This window comes from Bubalus bubalis, chromosome 17 (assembly GCF_019923935.1).
Source record: "Bubalus bubalis isolate 160015118507 breed Murrah chromosome 17, NDDB_SH_1, whole genome shotgun sequence".
Taxonomy (NCBI): domain Eukaryota; kingdom Metazoa; phylum Chordata; class Mammalia; order Artiodactyla; family Bovidae; genus Bubalus; species Bubalus bubalis.
Window position 1 is genome coordinate 18,441,254 of NC_059173.1, and position 25,245 is coordinate 18,466,498.

General features: G+C 39.8%; 1 protein-coding gene across 2 annotated transcripts in view; it reads right to left on the minus strand.

Moving 5' to 3' along the window:
• ATP2A2 (ATPase sarcoplasmic/endoplasmic reticulum Ca2+ transporting 2) overlaps positions 1–23,650 on the minus strand; it is a 57,876-nt gene extending 34,226 nt beyond the window's left edge. For both annotated transcript variants that reach the window (XM_006048297.3, XR_006640112.1), the window contains exons 1-5: positions 23,001–23,650; positions 22,286–22,303; positions 22,111–22,193; positions 14,434–14,538; positions 10,786–10,924 (exon numbers count right to left, since the gene is read on the minus strand). In XM_006048297.3, the coding sequence (XP_006048359.1) occupies positions 10,786–10,924; positions 14,434–14,538; positions 22,111–22,193; positions 22,286–22,303; positions 23,001–23,118 (463 nt within the window). In that variant the 5' untranslated portion in view covers positions 23,119–23,650. The remainder of the gene's footprint in view (positions 1–10,785; positions 10,925–14,433; positions 14,539–22,110; positions 22,194–22,285; positions 22,304–23,000) is intronic.
• Positions 23,651–25,245: the final 1,595 nt, after the last annotated feature.

Below are 25,245 nucleotides of genomic sequence, written 5' to 3' on the forward strand. Positions count from 1 at the left end.
ATATCCATCAACCTCATAGTTACAACTGTTTCCTTATGATGAAAACTTGAGATATACTCTCAGCAACTTTCCAGTATAGACTATAACTCTGTTACCTACAGTCACCATGCTGTACATTATACTCCCTGAACACATTTGTCTCACAACTGGACTTCATACCTTTTGACCACCTTCACCTAATTCCTGTACCCCCGTGCCAGAAACCACCAACATTGAGTTTCTAAGTTTGCTTTGCATGTGTGTGAGAGTGAGTTTCCTTTTTTAAAGATTTACATGTAAGTGAGATTACATGGCATTTGCCTTTCTCTGACTTCTTTCACTTAAGGTGATCCATGTTGCTGCGAACAGAAGGACTTCCTTCATTTTTATGTCTCAATAATATTCAATGTCTCAGTGTGTGTGTGTGTGTGTGTGTGTGTAGACACATTTTCTCTGTTCATTTATCCACTGATGGATACTTAGGTAAACAGTGCTGTAATGAATGAATGCAGGGGTGCAGATCTCTTAGGGAGACTGATTTCATTTCCTTTGAATATATACCCTAGAAGTGGTAATGCTGGATGATATGGTATACAGCCATACCTTGAGAGATATTTTGGGTTCAACGCCACCACAAAAGCAAAAGCAGAAACTACCCTGACTGAGAACCCACCTTCCAAACCAAGGGATGTAGGTTAGATTCTTGGTCAGGGAACTAAGATCCCACATGCCATGGGGCAGCTAAGCCCGCACCAGAACTACAGAGCCATGTGCCACAATTAGAGTGAAGCCCGTGGGCCGCAACAGAAGATCCTGTGTGCCACAACTTGGACCTGACGCAGCCAAATAGATATTAAAAAAGAGAGCAAAAGCAAATACAGCAATAAACTGAGTGATACAAAGATATGTTTATACTGTACTATAGTCTATTAGTATGCAATAGCATTATGTAAAAAACAATGTACATACATTAATTTTATGAGATTTTATTGCTTAAACAAAAAAAAGCTAATCACTTGAGTCCTCAGTGGGTCAATCTTTTTGCAATTGTAACCAAAGATCACTGATCATAACAATTATAATAATGAAAACCTGAAATATTTGTTAAAAAAATGCAATATCTGTACAGCACAATAAAACTAGGTATACGCTTGTAACTTCATTTTTTAAAACCAATAGCTAGAATCTTGGGGTGGAATTCTGGGGAGAAGGACAAAAGAATCCCCTGAAATTGCATACAAGATTTCTGCACGTGTGTATTTGGGAAGAGTCTAGATTTCATTAATTTTTAAAGGAACTGTGTTCTAGACATGATTAAGAACTACTGCTGTAGAGTTTTGCTTCTCTAAGTGTATAGTTCACCAGAGAACTTGGTAGAAATGGAGAACAATGAGGCCCATTCCAGACCTAAGTACTCAAAATCTACACTTTAACAAAATCTTTCTTGCACATGAAGTTAGAGAAGCAGCTCTAAGCAGCTGGACAAACTTAAAGGCCTGTTTTTCTTTTAAAAACAGCCCTTAAGCCAAGGATGATTTTTACATTTTTTAAACTCTTGTTAAAAAAAAATATTTTTTTCCCCTACAGAGACTGTTTGGGGCCACAAAACCCAAAATATTTCTAAGGTAGCTCTGTTAAAAAAGTCTGCCAAGCCTTCTGCTCTACAGCACAGAATTAACTTTCTGATATTTGTGTTAGGGAGCTCAACAGGTATGAATTAAATGTTTGCTGACTATTCATTCAGGCTGCTCCAATTTTTTTTTTTTTCAAAAGCAAAAGAAAAAAGGTTCACAGCCCTAGGTAAAGAAACGACAAGGCTATGTTATCTGAATCATACATCTCTTGAGCCAGAAAGCTCCTAAGAGTCTACTTCAATTACTAGATTCTGTAGAGGTTAGGTTAACTTACTCTGTCCAGTGTCGTGTGGAATTAGGATAATAATACAGGTTCTGACATGAATCAGTCATCTATCTATTTTACAACTTTGTCTTTCTTTTTCCTCAACTGCTTGGAAATGCCACTTCATACATGTTACTAAATCTCATTACTGCAAGTTGATTATCAAAGTGAAACTTCTCTTCCTTAAATAGTTACCAAGTTTAAGAATTATTCTTTTTTAGTAAGTCCTAAAATTGCTGGCACGACTGCTGAATATTTATCCTTCAGTTTAGGAAATATAAAATCAATTTCTCCAGAAGCTAAGTAAAGCAAATACAGTTTTACGTTGAGACTGTGTCATTTCTAACACTTACATAATCTTAAAATATGATTTACTCCAGAGTATACTACAGGACAGAAGTCATCTGAGGATATTTATGTCCTTGTGCTATTCATCAACTCTGGGTTACCAAGATACAAGAAGTTTGTTTCAAACAATTTTGAAAACAGTTGCCTTAAGAAGTCAATTACACCCCTCCCATGCAAATGCTGAACGCCCCCCAAATTCTGAAGTTAAAGACTTTCATGACTTTGAAAGTTTGATTCACCTTGGTATTAGCAAATAATACAGAAAACTGAAACACTGATGTTCATTTCTTATAAATTATATCCATATTTTACTACTTCTGGTTTCCATTTTTCCAGAGAAATATTTTCCTGACATTATAATAATACAAAGTTACTGTAGTTTCAGAAGATGAACACATGGGTAACCACATGTTTATCTGCCAGATCTATTCTATTTGGTCCCTGTAGTCTAGATACTTAGAAGTATACATAAGGATTTGCTGTGCATGCTTACACAGTGTCTTCTTGGAAACGTTATTAGCTGGCATAGCAACATCAAAAATACAATTTCCTTAGCTCCCTCCATCTCCCCCTCAAAAAAAGCCACCCAGACTAGACTTTAGAAAGTACAGCAGAACCATTCTACCATATATCTTCCAGAAGTTAGCAAAAAGAAGTTTATCATCTCAAGTCAGATGATTCTTACATCCAAACAATGACTACAAAAAGGTCTCTTAATTTCTGCAAATACTCGCTTTGATCTTCAAAACAGTTAACAATATTCTCCAGTTTTTCAATTCATCAGAAAGAACCTTCACAGTCAATTTCATAATTTAAATAACAGTATAAAAGTTACCATGTCTAAGAGCACAATTTACGCCATTTATCCCTTCAGGCCATGTACAGAGTAAGACTTTGACAAGAAATAATTTAGATCTATGTTTAGAATTGAAATTCATTTCTACAGTTTCACAGAACTACATTATTGGGCTAAATGTCAAATCACAGGGTCAACTAGATTACTAATCCTTAAAGTAGAAGTTAAAATGCCTCAACTTTTATATAGTCTTAGTAAGTTTGAATAAAATAAATAGCTATTTATCTGGCCCAGGTCAAGCAGTCACAAAATATTTTTCCAAAATGTTCCATCTAAATCAATTTAAATGCCTTAGGTTACATCTTTCCCGGTTCAGCGACCCACTGGTTCTAGTAATCTAACTACCATTTCTAATTTGGATCTAAATATTTAAAAACCATGAAAAGTCACCAGAACAGACCAAACAAGAGTATATTGACAAATTAAAATTAAAACTGTGATTCAGCCTTCCTTGACATGGTAAAGGGGATCTATGGAACTCAAAGCTAACACCATACTTCATGGTTAAAGACTGAATACTATTCCCCTAGGATCAGGAACAAGACAAGGATGTTTACTCTGGCCTCTTCTTTTTAACATTCTACTGAAGAATCCAGCCAGGGCAATTAGACAAGAAAAAGAAAAGGCACCCAGGCTAGAAAAATTATTTGTTTTCAGATGACATGGTCTTACAGAGAGAAAAATCTTAAGGAACCCATGGAAAACTATTAGAGTACGAGTCCACCAAGATTGCAAGGCCGTGTACCGGTTGTAAATCAGTACACAAAAATCAACTGTATTTCTATACACTAGAAAAGAACAATCTGAAATTGAAATTAAAAAATCAATTCCAATTACAAATAGCTCCCAAGAAAACAAAAAATATTTAGGAATAAACATAACAAAAATAGTATAAGACTTGTACACTGGAAACAGAGTGTTAAAAGAAATGAGATCTAAATAAACAAAGATACACTCTTGGTCAAGCATCAGGAGATTTAATATTGCTGTGATGGCTATATTTCCCAAATTGAGCTACAGAGTCAACATAATTATGACCAGATCTAGGCAGGCTTTTGGGGCAGAAATTAACAAGTTAAACTTAAAATTCATATGGAAATGCAAGGGACTCTGAATAAACAAAATAAAATCTAGAAAAACAACAAAGCCAGGAGACTCAAATTTTAACGATTTCATAACTTACTACAAAGCTACAGTAATCAAGATGATGTGGTACTGGCAGGAGGCTAGACACACATATCAATTGAATGATAGTCAATTTGTAGTAGGAAATGAAGTCAGTTAATTTTTGACAAGGGTGCCAGGACAATTCAACGAAGTCTTTTCAATAAATGCTGCTACTGCTAAGTCGCTTCAGTCGTGTCCGACTCTGTGCGACGCCACAGACGGCAGCCCACCAGGCTCCCCCATCCCTGGGAGTCACCAGGCAAGAACACTGGAGTGGGTTGCCATTTCCTTCTCCAATGCATGAAAGTGAAAAGTGAAAGGGAAGTCGCTCAGTCATGTCCGACCCTCAGCGACCCCATGGACTGCAGCCTTCCAGACTCCTCCATCCATGGGATTTTCCAGGCAAGAGTACTGGAGTGGGGTGCCACTGCCTTCTCCGTTCAATAAATGGTGCTGACACAACTGGGTATCCAAATGCAAAAAAATGAAACTGGACCCCTACTTCACACCACACACAAAATTTTGGTGACATCAGATCACAGAACAGCTTCTTTGGTATGACACCAAAAGCATAAGCAATGAAATAAAAAAAGACAAACGGGACTCTTATCAAATTAAAAACTTTTATGCTACAAATAACACCATCAAGTAAAAAAGAAACCTACAGAATGGGAAAAATTTTGCAATTTATCTCACAGACCAGCACATATAAAGAACTCTTACAACTCAACATTATAAAGACAACCCAATTAAAATAGGCAATGGATTTAGACATTTCTTAAATATGACATACTAATGTATTAGAACATAAAGACATGAAAAGATGCTCAATATCGTTACAAAATTAGGGAAGTACAAATTAAAACCACAGTGAGATAATACTTAATGGCTAAAATTTTAAAAGGCAAGTGTTGATGAGGATGCAGAGAAATTGGAACCTACATTCATTGCTGGTGGAATGTAATATGAGGCAATCACTTTGGACAATGGTTGGGAAATTCCTCAAAATGTTAAACAAGTCCCTCTTATCCCCAACAATTTCCTGTCCAAGTACATATCTAAGAGAGAGAAAGCGTATGTTCACACAAAAACTGCACTCAAATATTCACCCTAGCATTATTCATAATTGCCAGAAAGGGGAAAACAGCCCAAATATCTGTGAGCTGATGAATGAATATACAACATGTGGCGCACCTGAACAATGGAGTAATACTGAGCCATGAAGAATACAGTATTATACACACAAGCGAAGTATACGATTTATGCCACAACATAAAGGACGCCTGGCAACAATACTAAGTGAAAGAAATCAGTCTCAAAAGGGCATTTGTTGTATGATTCCATTTATATGCAATATCCAGAATAAGCAAATCCCTAAAAGCAAAGTAAACTGTGGTTGCCAGGGACTGGGGAAAGGCAGGCAGAGGAAGTGACTGCTAATGAGTACAGGATTTCTTTTGGGGGGGAAGATGTTCTGAAATTAGATAGTGATAAAGACTGTACACTTAATTACACTTAATTCAAAACCCACTTAATTACACTTTAAAGGAGTGAAATGTTTTGGCATGTGAATTGTATCTCAATAAAGCTGTTTTTAAAAAATTATGAATTGGACCACCAACAAATTGTGTGAAATACGTATACATTTACTGAATATACTGTATATTCTCTAGTAAGTTAACCATAGCTGAAGACAGAAGCAATAAACCACAAAGACTCAGTTTCAACTGTGAGTTTCAAAATGTGACTAACAGTACACACACCCATAGGGTGGCTGACGATCAAAAAGCAAACACTAGGAAATGTATCACTGTGTCTGGCACACACTTTAAGCTCCGCTATTACTGAACTCATGCACAGAGATGTCAAATTATCTGTTCTGCACAGAAGCTGCACAAAAAGCTGATATACATTGCTAAACCTACTCCATACTTCAGACTTCAGGTTTTATTTATTATGGAGAGCTTTTTACATGCTCAGCAAGATTACAATGATCGGTGTGACAGTTCCGCCCTTGAAGTGCATGTTGCCTAGTAGTATGACAATAGTGTTTAATAAAATGTTCATTATCTGTCTAAAACTTGTGATCACCTCTGTTCAGCATCCTTTGGAATGGTCAAAATTCAAGAAAGGGTAGTATACAAGAGCCCAACATCCCAGCACTGTGTATGTTTTTAGCAATTAGTATACAGTGGGGGAAGTAGTGGAGGAAAAAAGTGCTAACTCTCAAGACCTGTTAAGACTCCTCACATAGGAATTAGAAATAAGTGAAAGCAGAACTGGGTTTAAGTATGTATGCTGCTTAGAGCAATTCTATTAGTAATAAGTATATTCACCTAAGATGAAGGATTCAAACTCATCTTAAAAAAAAATTTTTTTTTTTAATATTAAAAGAAAGGCAGTGGTTGCCAGGACCTAGAGAAGGGAGGTAAAGAGAAATCACTGTTAGTTTTCAGTTTGGGATGATGGAAAAGTTCTGGAGATGAATAGTAGTGACAGGAGCACAAGGTGAATATACCTAATGCCACAGAACTGTATACTTAAAAATGGTTAAAATAGTAAACTTCATAATATGTACATTTTACCACAATATAAACAAGAAAGGGACTACTCCTATGTCACACACACACTGTGGGTAAGTCATCTGTCCTTCCTAAACAATCAAATGCAACATAGAAAATGCTACATTATAGGGAATGGAATTTCACAGTGGTGAAAGTCAGTTAGACACAGGTTATAACCAAAGTTTTGCCACTGTGAGATATGTGCATTGGGAAAATCAATAAATTATATAAAATTTGCTTAACTATCCAAAAAAGGCCAGGTAAGCTTGGTGGTTGTGAAAACTAACAAGTCCTGTATGACTAGAGCACAGTGAGTGGCGTAAGACAAAATCACAGAAGTAGGAGCTATACAATGCAAGGTCGTTCAGGGTTAAAGAAAAATTGTATTTCTGATACGAGAGAAGCCACTGAAAGGTTGTAGCAAGTGAATTAATATAACCTTTAGGGAAGTCTAGCTTCTGCGTAGAGAACAAACTGCAAGAAGACAATAAAGGAAGCCAGAGCCTAGTTAGGACATGACACAATGATGATATGATGCCAGTCTAGTCAAGGCTATGGTTTTTCCAGTGTTCATGTATGGATGTGAGAGCTGGACTATAAAGAAAGCTGAGTGCTGAAGAATTTGCTTTTCAAAATGCTTTTGAACTGTGGTGTTGGAGAAGACTCTTAAGAGTCCCTTGGACAGCAAGGAGATCCAACCAGTCCATCCTAAAGGAGATCAGTCCTGGGTGTTCACTGGAAGGTCTGATGTTGAAGCTGAAACTCCAATACTTCGGCCACCTGATGCGAAGAGCTGACTCATTTGAAAAGACCCTGATGCTGGGAAAGACTGAAGGCGGGAGGAGAAGGGAACGACAGAGGATGAAGTGGTTGGATGGCATCACCGACTCGATGGACATGGGTTTGGGTGGACTCTGGGAGTTCGTGATGGACAGGGAGGCCTGGCGTGCTGCAGCTCATGGGGTCACAAAGAGTCGGACACGACTGAGCGACTGAACTGATGATGTCAGTGTGAGGTGACGGTGTGACTGAGGAAAAAAACAGTAAATGTGGGCGTGTTTTGGAGACAGAATCAACTGGTCTTAGAATAAGAGAGGAAAGAATTAAAACGATTTCCAAGTTTCTCTCAGTTAACTCTGTGGTTAGAGTGACTTACTCAGATGGTAAAGATCGGTGAGACCCCAAATTCAGAGAAAAAGAATCGAAACAGAACAGACGTAAAGTCTATAAGGACGTGGGGAGGGGAGGAGAGGGTTAGATGTACAGAAAGAGTAACAAGGAGACTGACATTACCATATGTAAAATAGGCAGCCAATGGGAATTTGCTGTATGGCTCAGGAAACGCAAACAGGGACTCTGTATCAACCTAGAGGGGTGGGATGGGGAGGGAGACGGGAGGGAGGTTCAAAAGGGAGGGGACATATGTATAGCCATGGCCGATTCATGTTGAGGTTTGACAGAAAACAACAAAATTCTGTAAAGCAATTATCCTTCAATAAAAAAATAATTTGCAAAAAACCCACTTCCATTGAAGAGAAGCTGGTCTTAGTTTATTTCTTCAAAAGGGAAGATGATGCCTTGAGGATCATGGTGTTATCTGATGCTGTAAACCACTGCCATCTACTGATGCAAACCAAGGATAAATGCTTTGGGGGTAATTTCTCTAAGTTTTCAAATATATTGAACACACTGAAATAGTCTATCCAGGATAAAAACTCTTATAATATCTTAGTTTGAGAGGCTGAAAGTGTATTCCCAGACTAAGCTGGAGAACTGGAAAATATACAAAGTCAAACAGAATCTTGTGCAATACTTAGGGGACCTTTAAGTACACCTGCTAAGTCACTTCAGTCGTGTCCGACTCTGCGCGACCCCATAGACGGCAGCCCACCAGGCTCCCCCATCCCTGGGATTCTCCAGGCAAGAACACTGGAGTGGGTTGCCATTTCCTTCTCCAATGCATGAAAGTGAAAAGTGAAAATGAAGTCACTCAGTCGTGCCCGACTCTTAGCGACCCCATGGACTGCAGCCCACCAGGCTCCTCCATCCATGGGATTTTCCAGGCAAGAGTACTGGAGTGGGGTGCCATTGCCTTCTCCGTAAGTACACCTACCACATGACATAATTGTGGAAAGACGACTATCTTCCTCCAGCGTTTCCTTCCTCAGGTACGAGGCACCATCACATCCCAGTCACCTAAACCTGATATCCTGTCAGTATCTTTGATTGCACACCCTACTCCCACCCACCCCCAAACCTATCCAGTTATCAAAACCTGTTGCTTAGCACCTAAATCTGAGGCTCACTTTTCAAACTATGTATGACTGTAATTCCATGCCCAAGAGAGATTCCGAATTAATATTTTGGGTTGAGACCTGGTAAAAACGGTTAGTGTCCCCAGATAATTCTGATGTGCATCCCTGCTTAAAAACTGCTACTCATAAATTCAAAATCCTTTCCTCATTATTCTTAATGCTACAGCCCTCGATAGCACTTGCTCTCATTAGCTCCTGCCTATCTCCAGCCTTCCCACTGTGCCCTAATTCCTACATCAGCACCAGAAGCCCCCTCTAACTCGTGTTTTTGCTGTAAAATCCATAGTGACAAATGGTTAAATCTGACTAAGGTCTACAGATTTATAAAATAAATACTAAGTATTTAGGAGCAAAGAGGCATCATTTCTCGATTTACTCTCAATTCAGCAAGTGTGTGAATGTATATAGACTGAAAGGTGATAATGCAAGTTATCGTGATAACAAACATTTTCAGAATCTGGGTAAAAGCTAAATGGGAACTCAGACTAGTCTTGCAACTTTTAAGTCTGAAATTATGTCAAAAATAAGTTTTAAAAAACCCACTGGCCAAAATATTTCATTCAGAGTTGTACTTCTGTTAACATTAATAACCTAGCAAGTGTTAGGTCATTTACACAAACTTTGCTGTCCCAAGTGATCAACGTGTGGGTAGACAGACAACACTATTCTTTTTCTGGAAGACCTATGACAAGGTAACAGGTTTTTGTTGTTAGCCAGAGCAAGCAGCATGCAGGATCTTAGTTCCCCATCCCCTGTATTGAGAGTGTGGAGTCCTAACCACTGGAAGTCCTGGAAATTTACTTTCAAAGGTCAAAACGGCAGAACACAAGCCAAGAAATGCAGCACTCTGAATTCTCACTAGAGTGGGTAAGACAATAGAGACAAGTACACTTTCCCCACAAGTCAATGTGAAAGTGTTACTATAAGACCATTCACAAAAAGAAAACAAGTATGCTGAGCTCAGAAGGGTGTGAAAAACCACAATGATTTGAAGAACCCAATGTAATGATTCGCCTGCAAAAAGATTAGCTGTTCTGACTGGCTCCAGGGGCATTCTGGGCTGTCTGAAAACTTGGCACTGACCTACAGCAAGGAGGACCTCTGAGATCTGTGAAGAGCTCTGGCATGGCAGAGGATTCACTCTTTAAAAGCCCAAACTCGGATCTCTGGCTAACATCCCTGGCTCAGTGTTATGTCAAAATATTTTTAAGTAGAGCTTTTAAAGTCATGAAATTACCCTTAACCATCAATTTGGTTTGATCGTTTCAAGTCTGACTTATTATTTGTGCCAAGAACCAAAACAGGAAAAACCATGTACTCATTAACTAGTATTCTAACAAACTGCTCACTACAACTGTCAAATCAAGATTAAGTTCATCTCACTAGCACTAGATTTCTAAAATGTACTGAAAATAATAAGCACAGTAATTCACCTTTGTTTTTTTAAAAACAGAAAAATCTTCTCAACATGAAGGGAGGTCCTAAAACACTTTGAAATTTTACAAAAAAACCGTAATTTGTTTGGATAGCACTAAAAATCTGTTAATCTAATCGATACACGTGAGCCTAACTTCTAAAGCCTCTAAGTATGAACCCTGAGGAAAGGACTGCATTCAAATATACAACCTTAAAATAAAAAATGACCAATTCAACTCACCAGCAATTTCTACAATATCACCAGGAACTATGTCTTTAGCTTTAATCCGCTGTACACTCTTCCTATCTTGTCGATACACTTTGCCCATTTCAGGCTCATATTCCTTAAGGGCTTCGATTGCATTTTCAGCATTTCTTTCCTGTAAAAAAGAAAACAAAAGAAATTAGTAAACACAGCCTGCCACGGCTAAATGTTTCTAGCCCTAGGAATCAAATTTTAGCGTTCTAACCTAAAATTAAAAAAAAAAAAAAAACCCACAAGAGACACACATTAATAACATTTATAGTAAATGATTCACATCTTAAGATAATAAACACTAGGACCTTTTGATTTTATATTAAAAATGAAAAAACTAAAGCACCCTAAGAGTAAGGATAAAATCAACGGAGAAGAGCAATTATTAGAACCTGCTGTCCCTAAGCACACCATGCAACATGGCCCTCACCTTTAACCTCACACACTCACACCATTAAATCAATCTTGTCTCCCATGAAAGCTGATGGTCTGGGTCTGGACTGCCCAGGCTCATCCCAGGCTTTTCCACTCAAAAGCTATGTTGACTGTTGGTAAGTGACATGACCGACAAGGTTTACTGCCTACAAAACCAGGACACTAACGGTACCCACCCACTCTCAACGGGTTTGAGAATTTACAAGCTATCTGTAAAATGCTTAGGTTGTGCTTTGGCACATAGTAAATGCTTTGAGTGATGAATTAAGAAAACCAAGTTTTACGTCTCCTCACAAATTCTAAATCTCTCTCCAGTGGCAGAGACCAATAAATGGCTGGAAGCACTGCCAGTCACAAACCATATTCACCATAATATTATATATGAACATGTCAAGACTTAGTCACACACAATTTTTCTTCCCTAATTTCAAGATGAAAGATGTACAATTAAAATGAGTCATGCTGAAAAAATGCTAAGGCAAAGTGCCTTTAAGGGGAGGCAGAAGTTTATATGCCAAATTTTCCTTTTATTCTCTTAGAAAATAAGCAATCTACAAAGCAAGTGCCCAAATGAGGTTACTCAATTCAATGGACAAAGGAAAAATTTCTTTCACTTCTTTCACATCTTTGCCCTCTAAACTAAACATTTTCAATTTAACTTTTACTTAGATAAAATTTACACTCAATACCATGTAATCTCATTTTTCACCTTGTGGTAAAAATTAAGTCCCCAAACCTGCTTAAAAGAGAATTCAGATGACAGAAAACAAAGCTATTGGCATGCGTGTCTCACTTTTTACATATGCATCCCTGAAAAAGTATAAGAAACCTTAAATTTGGGAAGTTCATGACAAACATAATTTAAATCCCTATCATATCTACTTAAGGCTAAGTTCAAACATTACTGATATTGCAGAAAAAATAAATTCTGAGCACTGCTGCTATTCAATTAGTCAAATTTGAAATCACTTTTTCCTCAGGATTTCCCCCCATGAATGTATGAATTACGGCAGTTTTACTTTTTCCTCCTTCCTCAAGGTCATGTCAGGTAAAGTTTAACTGGACTGATCAAGGTTAAGATGTCCAGGAGCACTATATTTTGCTTCTATTAAAAATCAGCAAAGGCACATTTAAATTAGAAGCATAAACTTAAAAGATAAACTATCTCAGACCCCAAGGATGAAGATGCCAATTAAAATCACTTAAAGAGCCTCCCCTGCCGCCCACCAACCCAAACTATCAAAAGGAATATTTATATAGTACAGAGGGTGGAAAAGGGAAGCAAATGACCATGGATTCAGATTACATCAAAAATCAAGTCAGCTTGGGGAAAGACAAATATACCTAACTTACTACAAACAAAAACTTAAGAAGACCGTCTGAGGTCTCCTTTGTTCTAAAAGTTTTAACTCCTACCTACTCCACTCAAACAGGTCTAAATGTCATTCCTCAAACACACTCTGTACTTCTCTGCTCATGCCATTCCCTCTCTGGAATATTCTCCCCAGCCTCCACCCAGAAACTCCACTTCTCTATAGCTCCCCCAATTGCTTGTCAGCTGTCCTTGATGACACTAATCAGAAATACACGCCCGACCCCTCCCAAATACTACCTTACACTACAACTCCCCTTACTTTCAGAAAGCAACAACACTACAGTACTGGCACATACTCTTCTGTATATTATGTAAGTAGGATTAAGAGGTAACAATGTTACTCTTTTAATTTAAAACATACATAAAAGTCCTTTAAAAAATGCTATAAGATTTTATTTTACTTCTATCCAGTCCGGCCCTGGATATAAATCTCAGATACTCTACGTATGTACTACCTATATGGCCTTTGATAAGTCAATCCCTCTGAACTTCAGTGTCACATCTGTCAAATAGTACCTGTCTTATAAAATCACTCTTGTAGCTCAGCTGGTAAAGAATCCACCCGCAAGGCAGGAGACCCTGATTCGATTCCTGGGTCAGGAAGATCCGCTGGAGAAGGGATAGACTATGCACTACAGTATTCTTAGGCGTCCCTGGTGGCTCAGCTAGTAAAGAATTGCCTGCAATGTGAGAGACCTGGGTTTGACCCCTGGGTTGGGAAGATCTCCTGGAGAAGGGAACGGCTACCCACTCCAGTATTATGATCCGGTGAATTCCATGACTGTATAGGGTCTCAAAGAGTCGGTCACAACTGATCAACTTTCACACCTACTATGTAGATGGTGTACATTTAAAAACATGCACTATTAACTTAAGGACAGTCTAATGCGGTGTATTGTTTCTTTTGCCTAAATTATGCACAGAAGTATCATATCTACTTAACTACAAGCAATTTTTTTAAAAAATCAAGAGGAATATGGCACATTTCTTCTAAGGAGGCATCTTTCTAAATGATAAATGAGCTCATTACCCAAAGGCCTTCATGTTTACTAATAAGTTTACAATTTCAACAGGACTAAGTATGTGTAGATATTTGCACTTTTAAGAACGACAGATGCACTCTATTTCAGTCCTCAAAGAGGTGACTATATCCGTCAAAAATCTAAAAGATTAATATTCAAAAGATGACTGTGAAATATTAGTCTGAGTCTGTTAAACTATATAAAAAACAAAAATCAAACAGACCCACAGTCCTAGAAAAGTTAAAATTCTTAAACTAGCTATTTGCAGGAGACGAATAATGCAGACGTGCAACAAAAGTGTGATCCCATGATGTTTCTGTAAGAAAATTATCTTCCATTCTGGGAATAAGGCCTGGGCACGGGACAATTAAGGGAAAACAGCCAGGAATATGCTCTGAACGTGAAATTTTTAGGATTCAAATAACTTTTACGGCTAAATCCACACACACACAAATCCAAGGATAATAAATATGACACTGGTTTTATGAAGTCTTTCATAGGAAGCAACTAGAAAATATAAACAGACATACTGGTTCTCAAATTTTCTGGTTTTCCTTAAGTAGCTCCTTTAACCACTGTTCTTGATTCCATGCTACCACAGAGCATGAGCAATTTTAATAGCAGAGTATATATGCATGAGGTCTAAAATTTTGCCATTAAATAAATTAATAAATAAAAAACACAAGCAGTTCCACAGCTATTTTTAGTCAACACACCAGAAAAAACAGATAATAGAAAGACTAACAGTTTAAATATCTTAGGTAAATTACCAAAATAAGCACTGCAGGAATTATTGCTTACCTGCCATACCCCCACAATTGCATTGGCTATTAATATAAGTAAAATTACAAAGGGTTCTACAAAAGCTGTAATTGTTTCTTCACCTTCTTCAAACCAAGCCAAAACCTAAAAGAGAAATGACATTTATTAGAACTGTAATGTGTTCATACCACAAAAGTGGCTGGCACTAAAGAAATTATTATGATACATAAAATCTTTTCTTATCATCCTTAGAAACAAAAGGTAGCAAAATGTAATGACATAAATGACAAGCTCATATCTTGTTCTCACTAACTCTTAACACTCAAAACTATAAATTTCTTAACAATTTAAGAGCTAATTTATTTTTCATGTAGTAATTGGTTTAAAATTCAAAAAAATACCTTGGAGAACTAAATCCCATCCATTTCCTATGTATATTTTTCAGAAGAAATAAAATAAATTCCTAAATTTAAAAGGCAATCATCAGACTTTGTTAATTTGGTTAATACTCATATGAGATAATACCTATGTGGCACAAATGCATAGTAAAAGTAATTTAACCACTGACTTTAATATTAGTGTATATAAACTGCTAATGTCCCACATATTTTTAGTGGTGTTACTGAAGGTCATCACTGCAAGGCTGTTCTGAGATCAGGAATGTATTCTAAAGGTTAACCTCCATATGACATCTAGTATAACACAACATTTCAGAGACTATCTAAGCCCAAAAACATCACAAGTGGCCACAGAACACTGTCCCAAGAAAAATGAGCAAAGAATTAACCTCTAGCTCACCCAACCATAACTCTCAGATTTAAAAGTTAAAAGAGAGCCACATTGTACTTCATAATTGAGCATCTGTAATAAGAGAATCCAACACAATGATAAATAAAAAGTAAAAGAGGCATCTAAATGGTTAAATTTTTAACAACAAATTTTTGTGGAAAACTGCCAACCCAAAAGGATGTTAAACACATCTCATGATTCAATCTGGGAGGTAAGATTTGCCTTTGCCTTTTAACACTACTTAAAATGTTTGCATATTCCACAATGAAATCTTTTCTTTAAAAGATCTATTCAGTAAACAAAGAAAGTACTGTTTTTGATACATTGAATATTGTCAGATATGATTTATGGCAATAATGAAGCCAGTGACTAAGTTTGTACCTAGTGAACACCGTAAGATGAGCTTTGACAGGAACAGCAAACAAGCAGAAAGATGATTAAGGCAAGATCCAACATGAATTTTCCAAGTTTAAAAGAGGGCAACAATGAATTAATAACAAATATCAATTTGTTAGGCAGGTATTCTCACCACCATGGCACCAACAAAAGAAACAGCAGTTTGAGCAGGAAAAAAATCCAGGAGACAGAAGGATAAAGTCCTGAAAGATGAACCAGAGCAGGCAAAAACACCAGAATGAATAGAAATTGTTGCTGCAAGCTTTCGACAGGGCATTCCTGGTGTTAAGGCCAGGCCTAATGCCAGAATGAAAACTTCTCTAGGAAGTTAAAAATTTTGATAGATGGAAGATCACAGCTGCTTTGATACTAGCCTTTCAAACATTTGCCAAGGAGAGCATATCAGAAATAAGAAACTTAATTAGCTCTTGGGGGAGAAAAATGGCTCAACTTGAAGAGAAGCAAGGACCTTTCCAAAAGGTCAGTGAGGCATTAGCAACTGTAAGATAAGCTTCACACCTTGTTAAAGTGAGTATGAATTTCCCTCTTGGCAGCTAGGCCTGAGGAGAAAACTTAAAGCAATATTCCACATCCACTGGAGCAAAGGAAAAAAGACTCAGGCAAGCAAGCAGCTTCTACTTTTCAAGAAATGTGTGGTTCCTTTGCACAAGTGGTATTCATCAGTAATGCAACAACCCTCATCTGTATTATGCAGTAGCCTTTTCTTCCACTATGTGACTTTAAATGTTTATGTATAACACAGGCCTTTGGTTCTGTCAAATGTGTGATTACTGACTGATAAGAAACTAGTGGGCAAATCTCTTAATGTGGATAGTGCTGGACCTATTTAACGTTGACAACTACCAATTTGCTAAACACTTCAAAAAATATTTTAAAAACCCAAAGAATTAAGTGCTATAACTCACTATAACTCACAATTAAGTGCTAGAAAATAAAGATGAACCATATTTCATTTACTCCTAAGAATCAATACAGTCAACCATGTTCAAACCACACTGTGTAGTCCTTCATGGTTTTGTTTAATTGAAAAGAAAATCTCTCATGTAAATGGGAAGATGCTGCTGAGAAATGAAAGACTTCCTGAGTTTGGGAAGGGGGTAGTGAAAAGGAGAGGGAAACTGGATGACACATTGTTATGTCTTTTTAGCATTATAGTACAGTCAGTTCATAATTATGGTTTACTAGAAATTACACAAAATATACAGAGGCAGGGAGAGGAAATGTTTCTAAAAAATCTTTATTGAGAACAGGTTGAATATCAAGGATTATCTGTTTGTATTTCCTTTTGTTTACTGTTCTATCCGCAGGGTCCTAGAAGAGTCTCCGGTATATAGGTGATGCTCAACCATATATTTATTGCATATAGATGCATAAATAAACAAATCTCATACACGTCCCTACCTAGTAGTATATAAACTAAACACAGAGCAAGAAGGTAACTAACTCATCAACAGTGTCAAAAGGAATTGGAAAGACTGCTGTAGAATCATTTTAGACAGTGTTTCTTCTTTCCCTGCTTTTCACTATTCATACAGTAAAAGTACTTCTGGGGCTTACATTATCCAGACCCAACAAGATCAAAACTTTCAAACTTGTCAATCCCATTCAAAGTAACCACTTGCTAGGTTACTTTATTTATTTAGTTCCCTGACCAGGAATGGAACCAGGCCCTAGCAGTGAGAGCACTGGTTGTGTTGTGTGCACTCAGTCTCTTAGCCGTGTCCAACTCTTTGCGACCCCATGGACTGTAGCCTGTTAGACTCCTCTTTCCATGGAATTCTCCAGGCAAGAATACTGCAGTGGGTTGCCATTCCCTTCTCTAGGAAATTTTCCTTACCCAGGGTTTGAATCCGGATCTCCTGCATTGCAGGCAGATTCTTTACTGTCTGAGCCATGAGGGAAGCCCTAAAGTGCTAGACTGCCAGGGAAATTCCCTAGCGAGGTTAACTTTAGATAGGATCGCGTACCTTCTCTTTGCTATCTATAAGACTGATCTCAACAGTAACTTCTGATGGTAGAGCCCAAAATGTCAGAGAGAAGGATTTAATTAAGCAAAATTTAATCCAAGGTAAAAAGACATGTTCTGGTATAAACCAGGTCATGGTACTGTGTGACTCAATTATCTACATGTCAGAGTAATATGCAGAGCTCTTAACAAGACTGTAAAAAGAAAGTGAGAGATAAGCACATTCCTAGGACTGAGGGTCCTAAAACATGTACCAGGTCTGCATTCTTCCTTGTCCCCTTAGAAATCTGCAATGCATTTGAGCACTCAAATACTTGTTAGATGAAGTTAAAATTTATATCAAAAATTTTAGAAAGAAAAAATAGAAACACTTCACAAGAAAGTATCACCGCTAAGTGTTACAACAACTATCTTGGGAGAGAAAAATCAGCCATTATAAATAGTATGGGGGCTTCCCTGGCGGCTCAGTGGTGAAGAATCGGCCTGCCAACGCAGGAGACACAGGTTTGAATCCCGATCCGGGAAGATTCCACATGCCACAGAGCAACTAAGTCTGTGCTCTAGAGCCTGGGAGCCACAACAAGAGAAATAACTGCAATGAGAAGCCCTTGCACGGCAACTAGAGAGTAACCCCGGATCACCACAACCAGAGAAAGCGCCCCACCCCTGAGTCCCCGAAGAGCAACACGATACACTCAAAATAAATAATTAAAAAAAAAAAAGAATGGTATGAATTAGACTATATATTCTCTTCCAATCCAAAGTTCATGTGAAAACACTCAGTATTTTCAGATTTGAGAATACAATCTTTTTAAAAACAAAACCAAACCCCCAGACATTCACCTTTCAAACCATCTTTTAAACACAGGCTCCAAATAAATTGCTTGAATCAATCAGTAAACTGCCCATTTTATCCTTCAAAATAATTAAAACACAGGAAAAATTAAAAATCACTACATTACCAAATACTTCTTGAATACATCTTATTGAGAAAAGCAAAGTAAATCAATTTCATGTATTTTGAAAATGCTACCAACACAAACTCATCCAGGTATTTCTTTTAACAAAAGCATTAACCTAGGCTCTAAAAGGAATTAATAGTCCCTTCAAAGGTTTCAGTAGGAAAAGACAAATTATTCAAATATAAACCAAAATTTGAGAAGTGTCTTGGTCTAAGAAAGCTTAATTAGCATTTTAGGGTCAATCTAAGTAGCCAAGATGGGGAAATAGGGGTGAAAGATAGAAAAAATTATGCAAATTGTGTTACCACAGAGGACATGAGTCAGACAGATGAGACAAATAGTCCTCATGCTCACTTCCCTCAGGTACCATCACCTTAGACACCTCTCCTGACTTCCCAATTTGAAAACTACACTCTTTCCGCATGGCCCACTATTCCGCCACCACCCTCCTCACCCACTTTTTCTCCACAGCACTCTCTCCAATCCAACAGATTATTAAATTTTTTAATTTTTTAATCTGTCTCCACTAGAATGTCAGCTCCACGTAGGATACCGTATTTCCTTCCAAGCTGTATCCCCAGTGTTCATGCTATGTACCTAAGATGCTCAAGTCCTAACAAAGCAGTGAAGGGAGAAAAGAACAGGCAGTCCAATTAAGCAATCATGATGTGTTATATGAAGGGTAAAGTTGGTGAGCAAGGGGGATGGAAAGAAAAAGTGAAAGGAAAAGAAGGTACTGAATGTCAAGGAATTTCTAATGTTACTTCATATGCAACGGAGACACACAGCTCACTTCTTCCAACCCAAAGGGACAAGTTAATAAAACTTTATCCCTACAGGTCACAAGTGTAAAACATTAATGCTGTTCCCTACTTTTTGCATCAGCAAAATATTAACTTTGGTTAACAGTTTACTACTTAATTTGACATTTGAAATATGTCACTAAAGCCTAGTATTTCTTAACTTGAGTAGAACCTGATAATGCATCATGTATTGATTATAAACCTACTTGCTTCTCCAAAAGAACATGTACTTTTTACTGTTTTGCCTGATAAACGAACAGGAATCAACAAAATCAGATTCTTCACCGTCTGAGCCACCAGGGAAGCTCATAGGAATCAACTGATTATCACAAAAGATTCAGTGCTCTTTTCACAGATAAAGAAATGTGGAATGAAAAGGTCAAGTACAATGTAGCAATAGTCCCAATCCCCATGAAGAAAATCAACAGGTTTATATCCGCAATGTCTTCAAACAAATCAAAGCAAATTAAAGTTACAGTACTTCCTAAACAATAAACGTTTAAACTTTCCTGTTTCTGTAGTCACTAAGTCATGTCCGACTCTGCAACCGCATGGACTGTACCAGGCTCCTCTGTCCATAGGATTTTCCAGGCAAGAATACCAGAGCGGGTTGCCATTTCCTTCCTCAGGGGATCTTCCCAATCCAGGGATCAAACCTGGGTCTCCCGCTTGGCAAGTGGACTTTTTACCACTGAGCCACCTGGGAAGCCCAAACTTTTTTGTGTTTAGCAGCCCGTAAAATAAAAACGTAACACAGTTCATTTCCTAAGCAATAACTCCATGTGGTTACCTAAAAGGTAACTCAAACTTCAACTGAGAAATATAGACCTATGAAGATATAAAAAGTCAACATCCTACCTTACAACAAAATTAAAGCATGTATTTAAAAACCCATTTGAGGGAATTTCCTGGTGGTCCGGAGGTTAGGATTTGGCACTTTCACTACCCGAGATGGATTGGGGAACTGAAGTTCCCCCAGGACTTGAGGCACAGCCAAAAAAACAAAGTAAAGTAAAAACTACATCATAATGCAAAGTATTAGTATAAAGTCACTCAAAACTGGTCACTTGAGATTCTATGTAACTCAAACAGTCAATAGCCTGTCTACTGGAAATAACGCCACTGATGTTCCAACACTGCCTTAAATCACACACACAAAATATCTCAATAAAAGTTTAATCTTTGGCTTGTATACAGCACCTGATTAACTTCTAAGAGGCCCCTAATGACCTCACTGAAGCCCAGTATCAAAACTGCAAAACTTGAGATTATTTTAAAATTATGTAGCCAGCTTAAACATAAACATTATACTAGCTCAAACACATTAGTTGTTTTGTCCCATGACAATGTAGAAACTAGCCAAACAGCACTATTCTTTGAATTGGTAAAGCAGCAGCCACTAACAGAATCTTTAAACAAATCAAGAAAAAACGACACACATAAGATATAGAGTGATTAAGTCAGGATGCTGCATGAGTTGCTATGATACTCTCTTAATTTTCTTCAATGAAAACCACAGAAGACATTTGTGAGGAATTAATTATTAATGGGTACACATCACTTGGCTAACATGGCGTGATATATGGCAGTCTCATGGCAGAATTTGAGAAATTTCAAAAAAGCTCACCTCTTGCCAATTTTTTTCCTTCACTTAAGGTAAACAAATGCTCACTGCTTCATGTATTTAGTTCTCAAAATAGCCCTCTGGGGTAAGGTTGTCAATAAAGACTGAGGTAGATCCCTGAGGCTTGCACGCGTCTTTTGCAAACACAAAAAAGAAACCTTGAAGTTGCGTCAAGTTTGCAAAGCCTGAAAAAAGTTATTGCATTTCTCATCCTGGTTTTTATAAGAATAAAATACTGTACTTTAAAGAACAAAAGGCATCTCTTGTTAGGATTAAGAACATCTGTGTCCTATTCATGACCATTTTTAGGAAAACTTGGAGGTCCACTGCTCATGAGAAAAAAAATGCAATAAAACGTTAATGCTGAACAGGAAAAAAAACTGTAAGAATCTAGAATTATCCTTTTCAATGCCCATCATCTTTCTTCTGCTGTTTGCATTTCACCAGTTTCTTAGCAACCATACAGGACTCAAGCGGGTAAGCACACACAGAACATGAAAAAACAATGTGTTTTTTTTTTCTTTTAAGATCTAGAACCAATTGTACTAAACCTTGTTCTCTCAACCAAGGAGCCACTCAAGACGGGGGTCCAATTTAGATAAATATACTACCCTAAAGGTCAGTGACCAAATTTGGTCAACAGTGGTGCCATCACTGCCGTCATCATTCTTGTCACTGTCAGAAACAACTGTCACCTTGCCATTACCAGGAAGGGAGAGCAACTGGAATATTCCTTTTGTAAGTTCTATTTACAGACTACAAAGAGCCCAACATCATCTTAGTATGATCTTACACAACGGAAGAACCCAAAACAGAAAAAGCCTTCCAATAAGCAACTTTTTGATATTAAAAACTGATAAACCACAAGAATTTATAAAGACCCTGCCTGCCACATTTGGCAACAATTTCTAAATGGACTGCAAATGTCAGGCATTCATTTATTTTCTGTATAGGAATGGCGTGTTCTATTTATAATTTTCAAATACCTAGGGTATTTTAAAAAAAAAAAACACAAAAACCCAAAACCAGAAACACGAAAATGCAACTTAAATATCCAAAAAAAATGTTCTCACTCAATAGACAGCTGCTTCCTGCTTTTTCATCTAAGGTATAGTCTCAACTTTGGGGAAATAAAAGAAATTTCTTTATACTTACAAAAGATATACATGCTGCCAACAATAAAATTCTAACTAGTAAGTCTTCAAACTGCTCAATCACAAGTTCCAGCAAGGTTTTTCCTGTTAGAAAGAAACATATTTGTTGTAAATGTCATCTTAAGATCAGCATGGGGGGGGGGGGGGGGCAGAAAAAACATGTTAAGCTTACTTACCTTCTTCAGCCGGTAACTCTGTAGAAATTCATCAGGCAACGTGTCAAGAGAAGGAAAAGAAAAAAAAAAATTAGCACTCTTTACAAAAAGAATTACTAAATTATGACTGTCTTTGAAAGATGCACCTAGATATACGAACATTCAACAGTATTTAATAGAAACCATACCAAAATGCTACCCCAAGAAAATATGCAGTACTTGCTGTACTGATCTACTCTGAAACGTGGAATCTCATCAGTACCTAAGCAGGGTTTCTGAAACAAGGAGTCATTTCAGCCCTGTCATCACTTCTGCCAGATGTGTAACTTTGGGTAGCAGAACGGTCAGAGGCATTCTCAACTACAGCGACGCCTCATAAACCCGCTAGGGACGAGAAAATGTCTCGCAGGGCTCAACCCAGATGCAGGAGGCTCATCCCTCCCTCTGCCGGGGCCAGCTGCTGCTGGTGAAGAGCCGCCGAGCTAGCTGCGTGCGGTAGAAGGTCAAGGGCTGGAGCCACGCGGGTGTCGAGATGAGGCGCAGACCCGACCTCGGTGCCCCTCGCCTGCAACCCCTCTCCCGCGGGGCCGGCGCACCGGCTCAACCCGTCGCCTGCAACCCTTGGCGGGCGCGGAGCCGAGACCCACGAGGTGGAGCCCGGTCAGCCATCTTTCCTGGCTCTCGGGCCCGCGCCGAGCCGCGCGGGGCCCCTGCAGCCCCGGCGCCGGGCACCTACCGTTGGAGCCCCATCTCTCCTTGAGCTTCTTGACCTGCTCCAGGCTCAGGCCGGTGCTCTCGTTGACGCCGAAGTGGCCCAGCACTTCCTCCACCGTCTTTGTGTGCGCGTTCTCCATGGCTGCGGGGGCCCGGCCGGCCTCGCCTCCAGTCCCCGCGGCCTCTTCGCCTCCGCCTCGCACTCGGGCCGCGGGCTCGTGCCACCCCGGGCGCCCAGGCGCGGACAGGTCTCTTCCTCTCCTTCTCCTCCGGCCGCTTCCGCCTCGTCGGGCGCTGAATCACCCCGCGCCCCCTCCCCCAGACAACCGCCCCTCTCGCTGTCCGGCCCTCGCCGGTGCCCGCCCCGGGCACAGCTGGACGGTGGGCGGGGAGGGGGGGCTCCTGACCCTCCCTCCCCTCGTCAGAAGGGAGGGCCTCCTTCACCCTCAACCGCCCGCCGGGAGTGCAGGCCGCGGCCCCGAAGCCCCCTCCCCGTTCTCCAGAGGTGATTCTCAGCCCCCGCCCGGGCCGGAGGAGGGGGTGCTCTGCCGACCCTTGAGAGCGAAACGGAGCGAGGAAGGCGAGCCGGCAGGATGGTGCGCGGAGCGCTCGCCTAGTCCCCTCAGCTCTGCACCCCCGACAGTAGCTGAGGAAACTGCGGCGGAGGAGAAGGAGGTGGCGTCGGGGACGGCTCCGCGGCGGCTGCTCTAATAGCATTTATCCGCGGCTGCCTCCCCTCTCGCCGCCGCCGCGGCATGTGGACGCCGCTCATTGGCCAAGAGGGCCCAGCGCGGCGCGGGAGGCGCGGCCCCGCCCCCTCCCTCCGGCGCCCTCCCTCCCGCGCGACTGGCGCCCACGCGGCCGCGCAAGCCCCGCCCCCTCCCGCGCACCGCCCCCAGGAACCCGGATCGAGGCCTGAGCGCGCCGCGCCCGCGCACTGCAGCCTGCGGCCGTCTCTTCGGCGGAGCGCTAGCCCACGGCCTCTTTTTGGCTCATGAGGATCACGATTCCTACCCGGCTCAACTACCTGCAGACGTAGAACCCAGGAGGGTGGAGGGCTCACGGTGCGCTTGCTGCATTCGCTGCCCCTAGGGAACTGCCTGCCCTTCAGAGTCGGTCTCGGGTTGGGGGTGGGTGACCGGGAAGGCGAGGCCGAAGAACCTACGAACTCGGTCCTCGGAGAGCTTCCGGAAGCGTGCTAGGGTTGGTGTCCTTGGTTCGCTCCCTCGCCCTCCGCCCCCAGGGTCGCGCTCAGCGTCCCTAATCTTATATCTTTCAGAGCTCCTCTCAGGAACGGAGGAGAGGAATTCCGCAGTTCACATCCCACGCGGCCAAAATTCTTCATCTGTCGCTTCGGGAACACCGCATCCCACACCCCCTGCCGAGAGCTCCACCGCATGCAAATAACCAGCCCTACCCTAGCGCCTTCTGTGCTCAGAGGGAATCCCACTCTGGGGAGAGGAAGAAGGTTTTATTTTATCTTTAATACTCCACACAGCTTTTGATACGTAGAAGTCACAGATTACACTACTGTAACTTAAATAAGCGAGAGTTGTGCTAGAAGGTGCGTTTCTTGCACATTAAGATCAGGCTATTTTCTAGACTCCCACTTTCGTTGGTAGCAGAAAAAAGGGACTTTAATCCAAAATCTGCTCTTAAACCGCAGATATTTGCTCTAGAGGTCTGCAGAAAACCTACATCAACAAAGACCTACTGTATAGCACAGGGAACTCAATAAATAACCTATATGAGAAAAGAAGGACAATAAAGCTATAAAACTGAATTACTTAACTGTACACCTGGAACTAACAGAGCATTGTAAATCAACTGTATTCTAGTTTAAAAAGTAAATTAAAAAATTTTTTTAAAAACTATGTAGCATCAAGATAAAGAGAATTTTGCTAATATAAAAAAATTAAGACTATTGGGACTTCCTTGATGGTCCAGTGGCTAAGTAAGACTCCATACTCCCCATGTAGGCAGTCCAGATTCCAATCCTGGTCAGGGAACTAGATTCCCCCACGCTGCAATTGAAGATCCAGAATGCTGCAACTAAGACCTGGTGCAGCCAAATAAATAGACTGTTAACAGAGAAAAAGACCTTCTCATTGAGTTCAGGAGCAAAAGGTGAACATATTTGCATCACAGAGCAATTTTCTTAAGGGACCCTGTGGCAGGATGAAGCATGTAGTCCGCTTTTGTGTTTGGCTATGATGTACTGTCCACACCAGCCAAAGCAGAACGAAAATCACCTCAGCTGTCCCAGA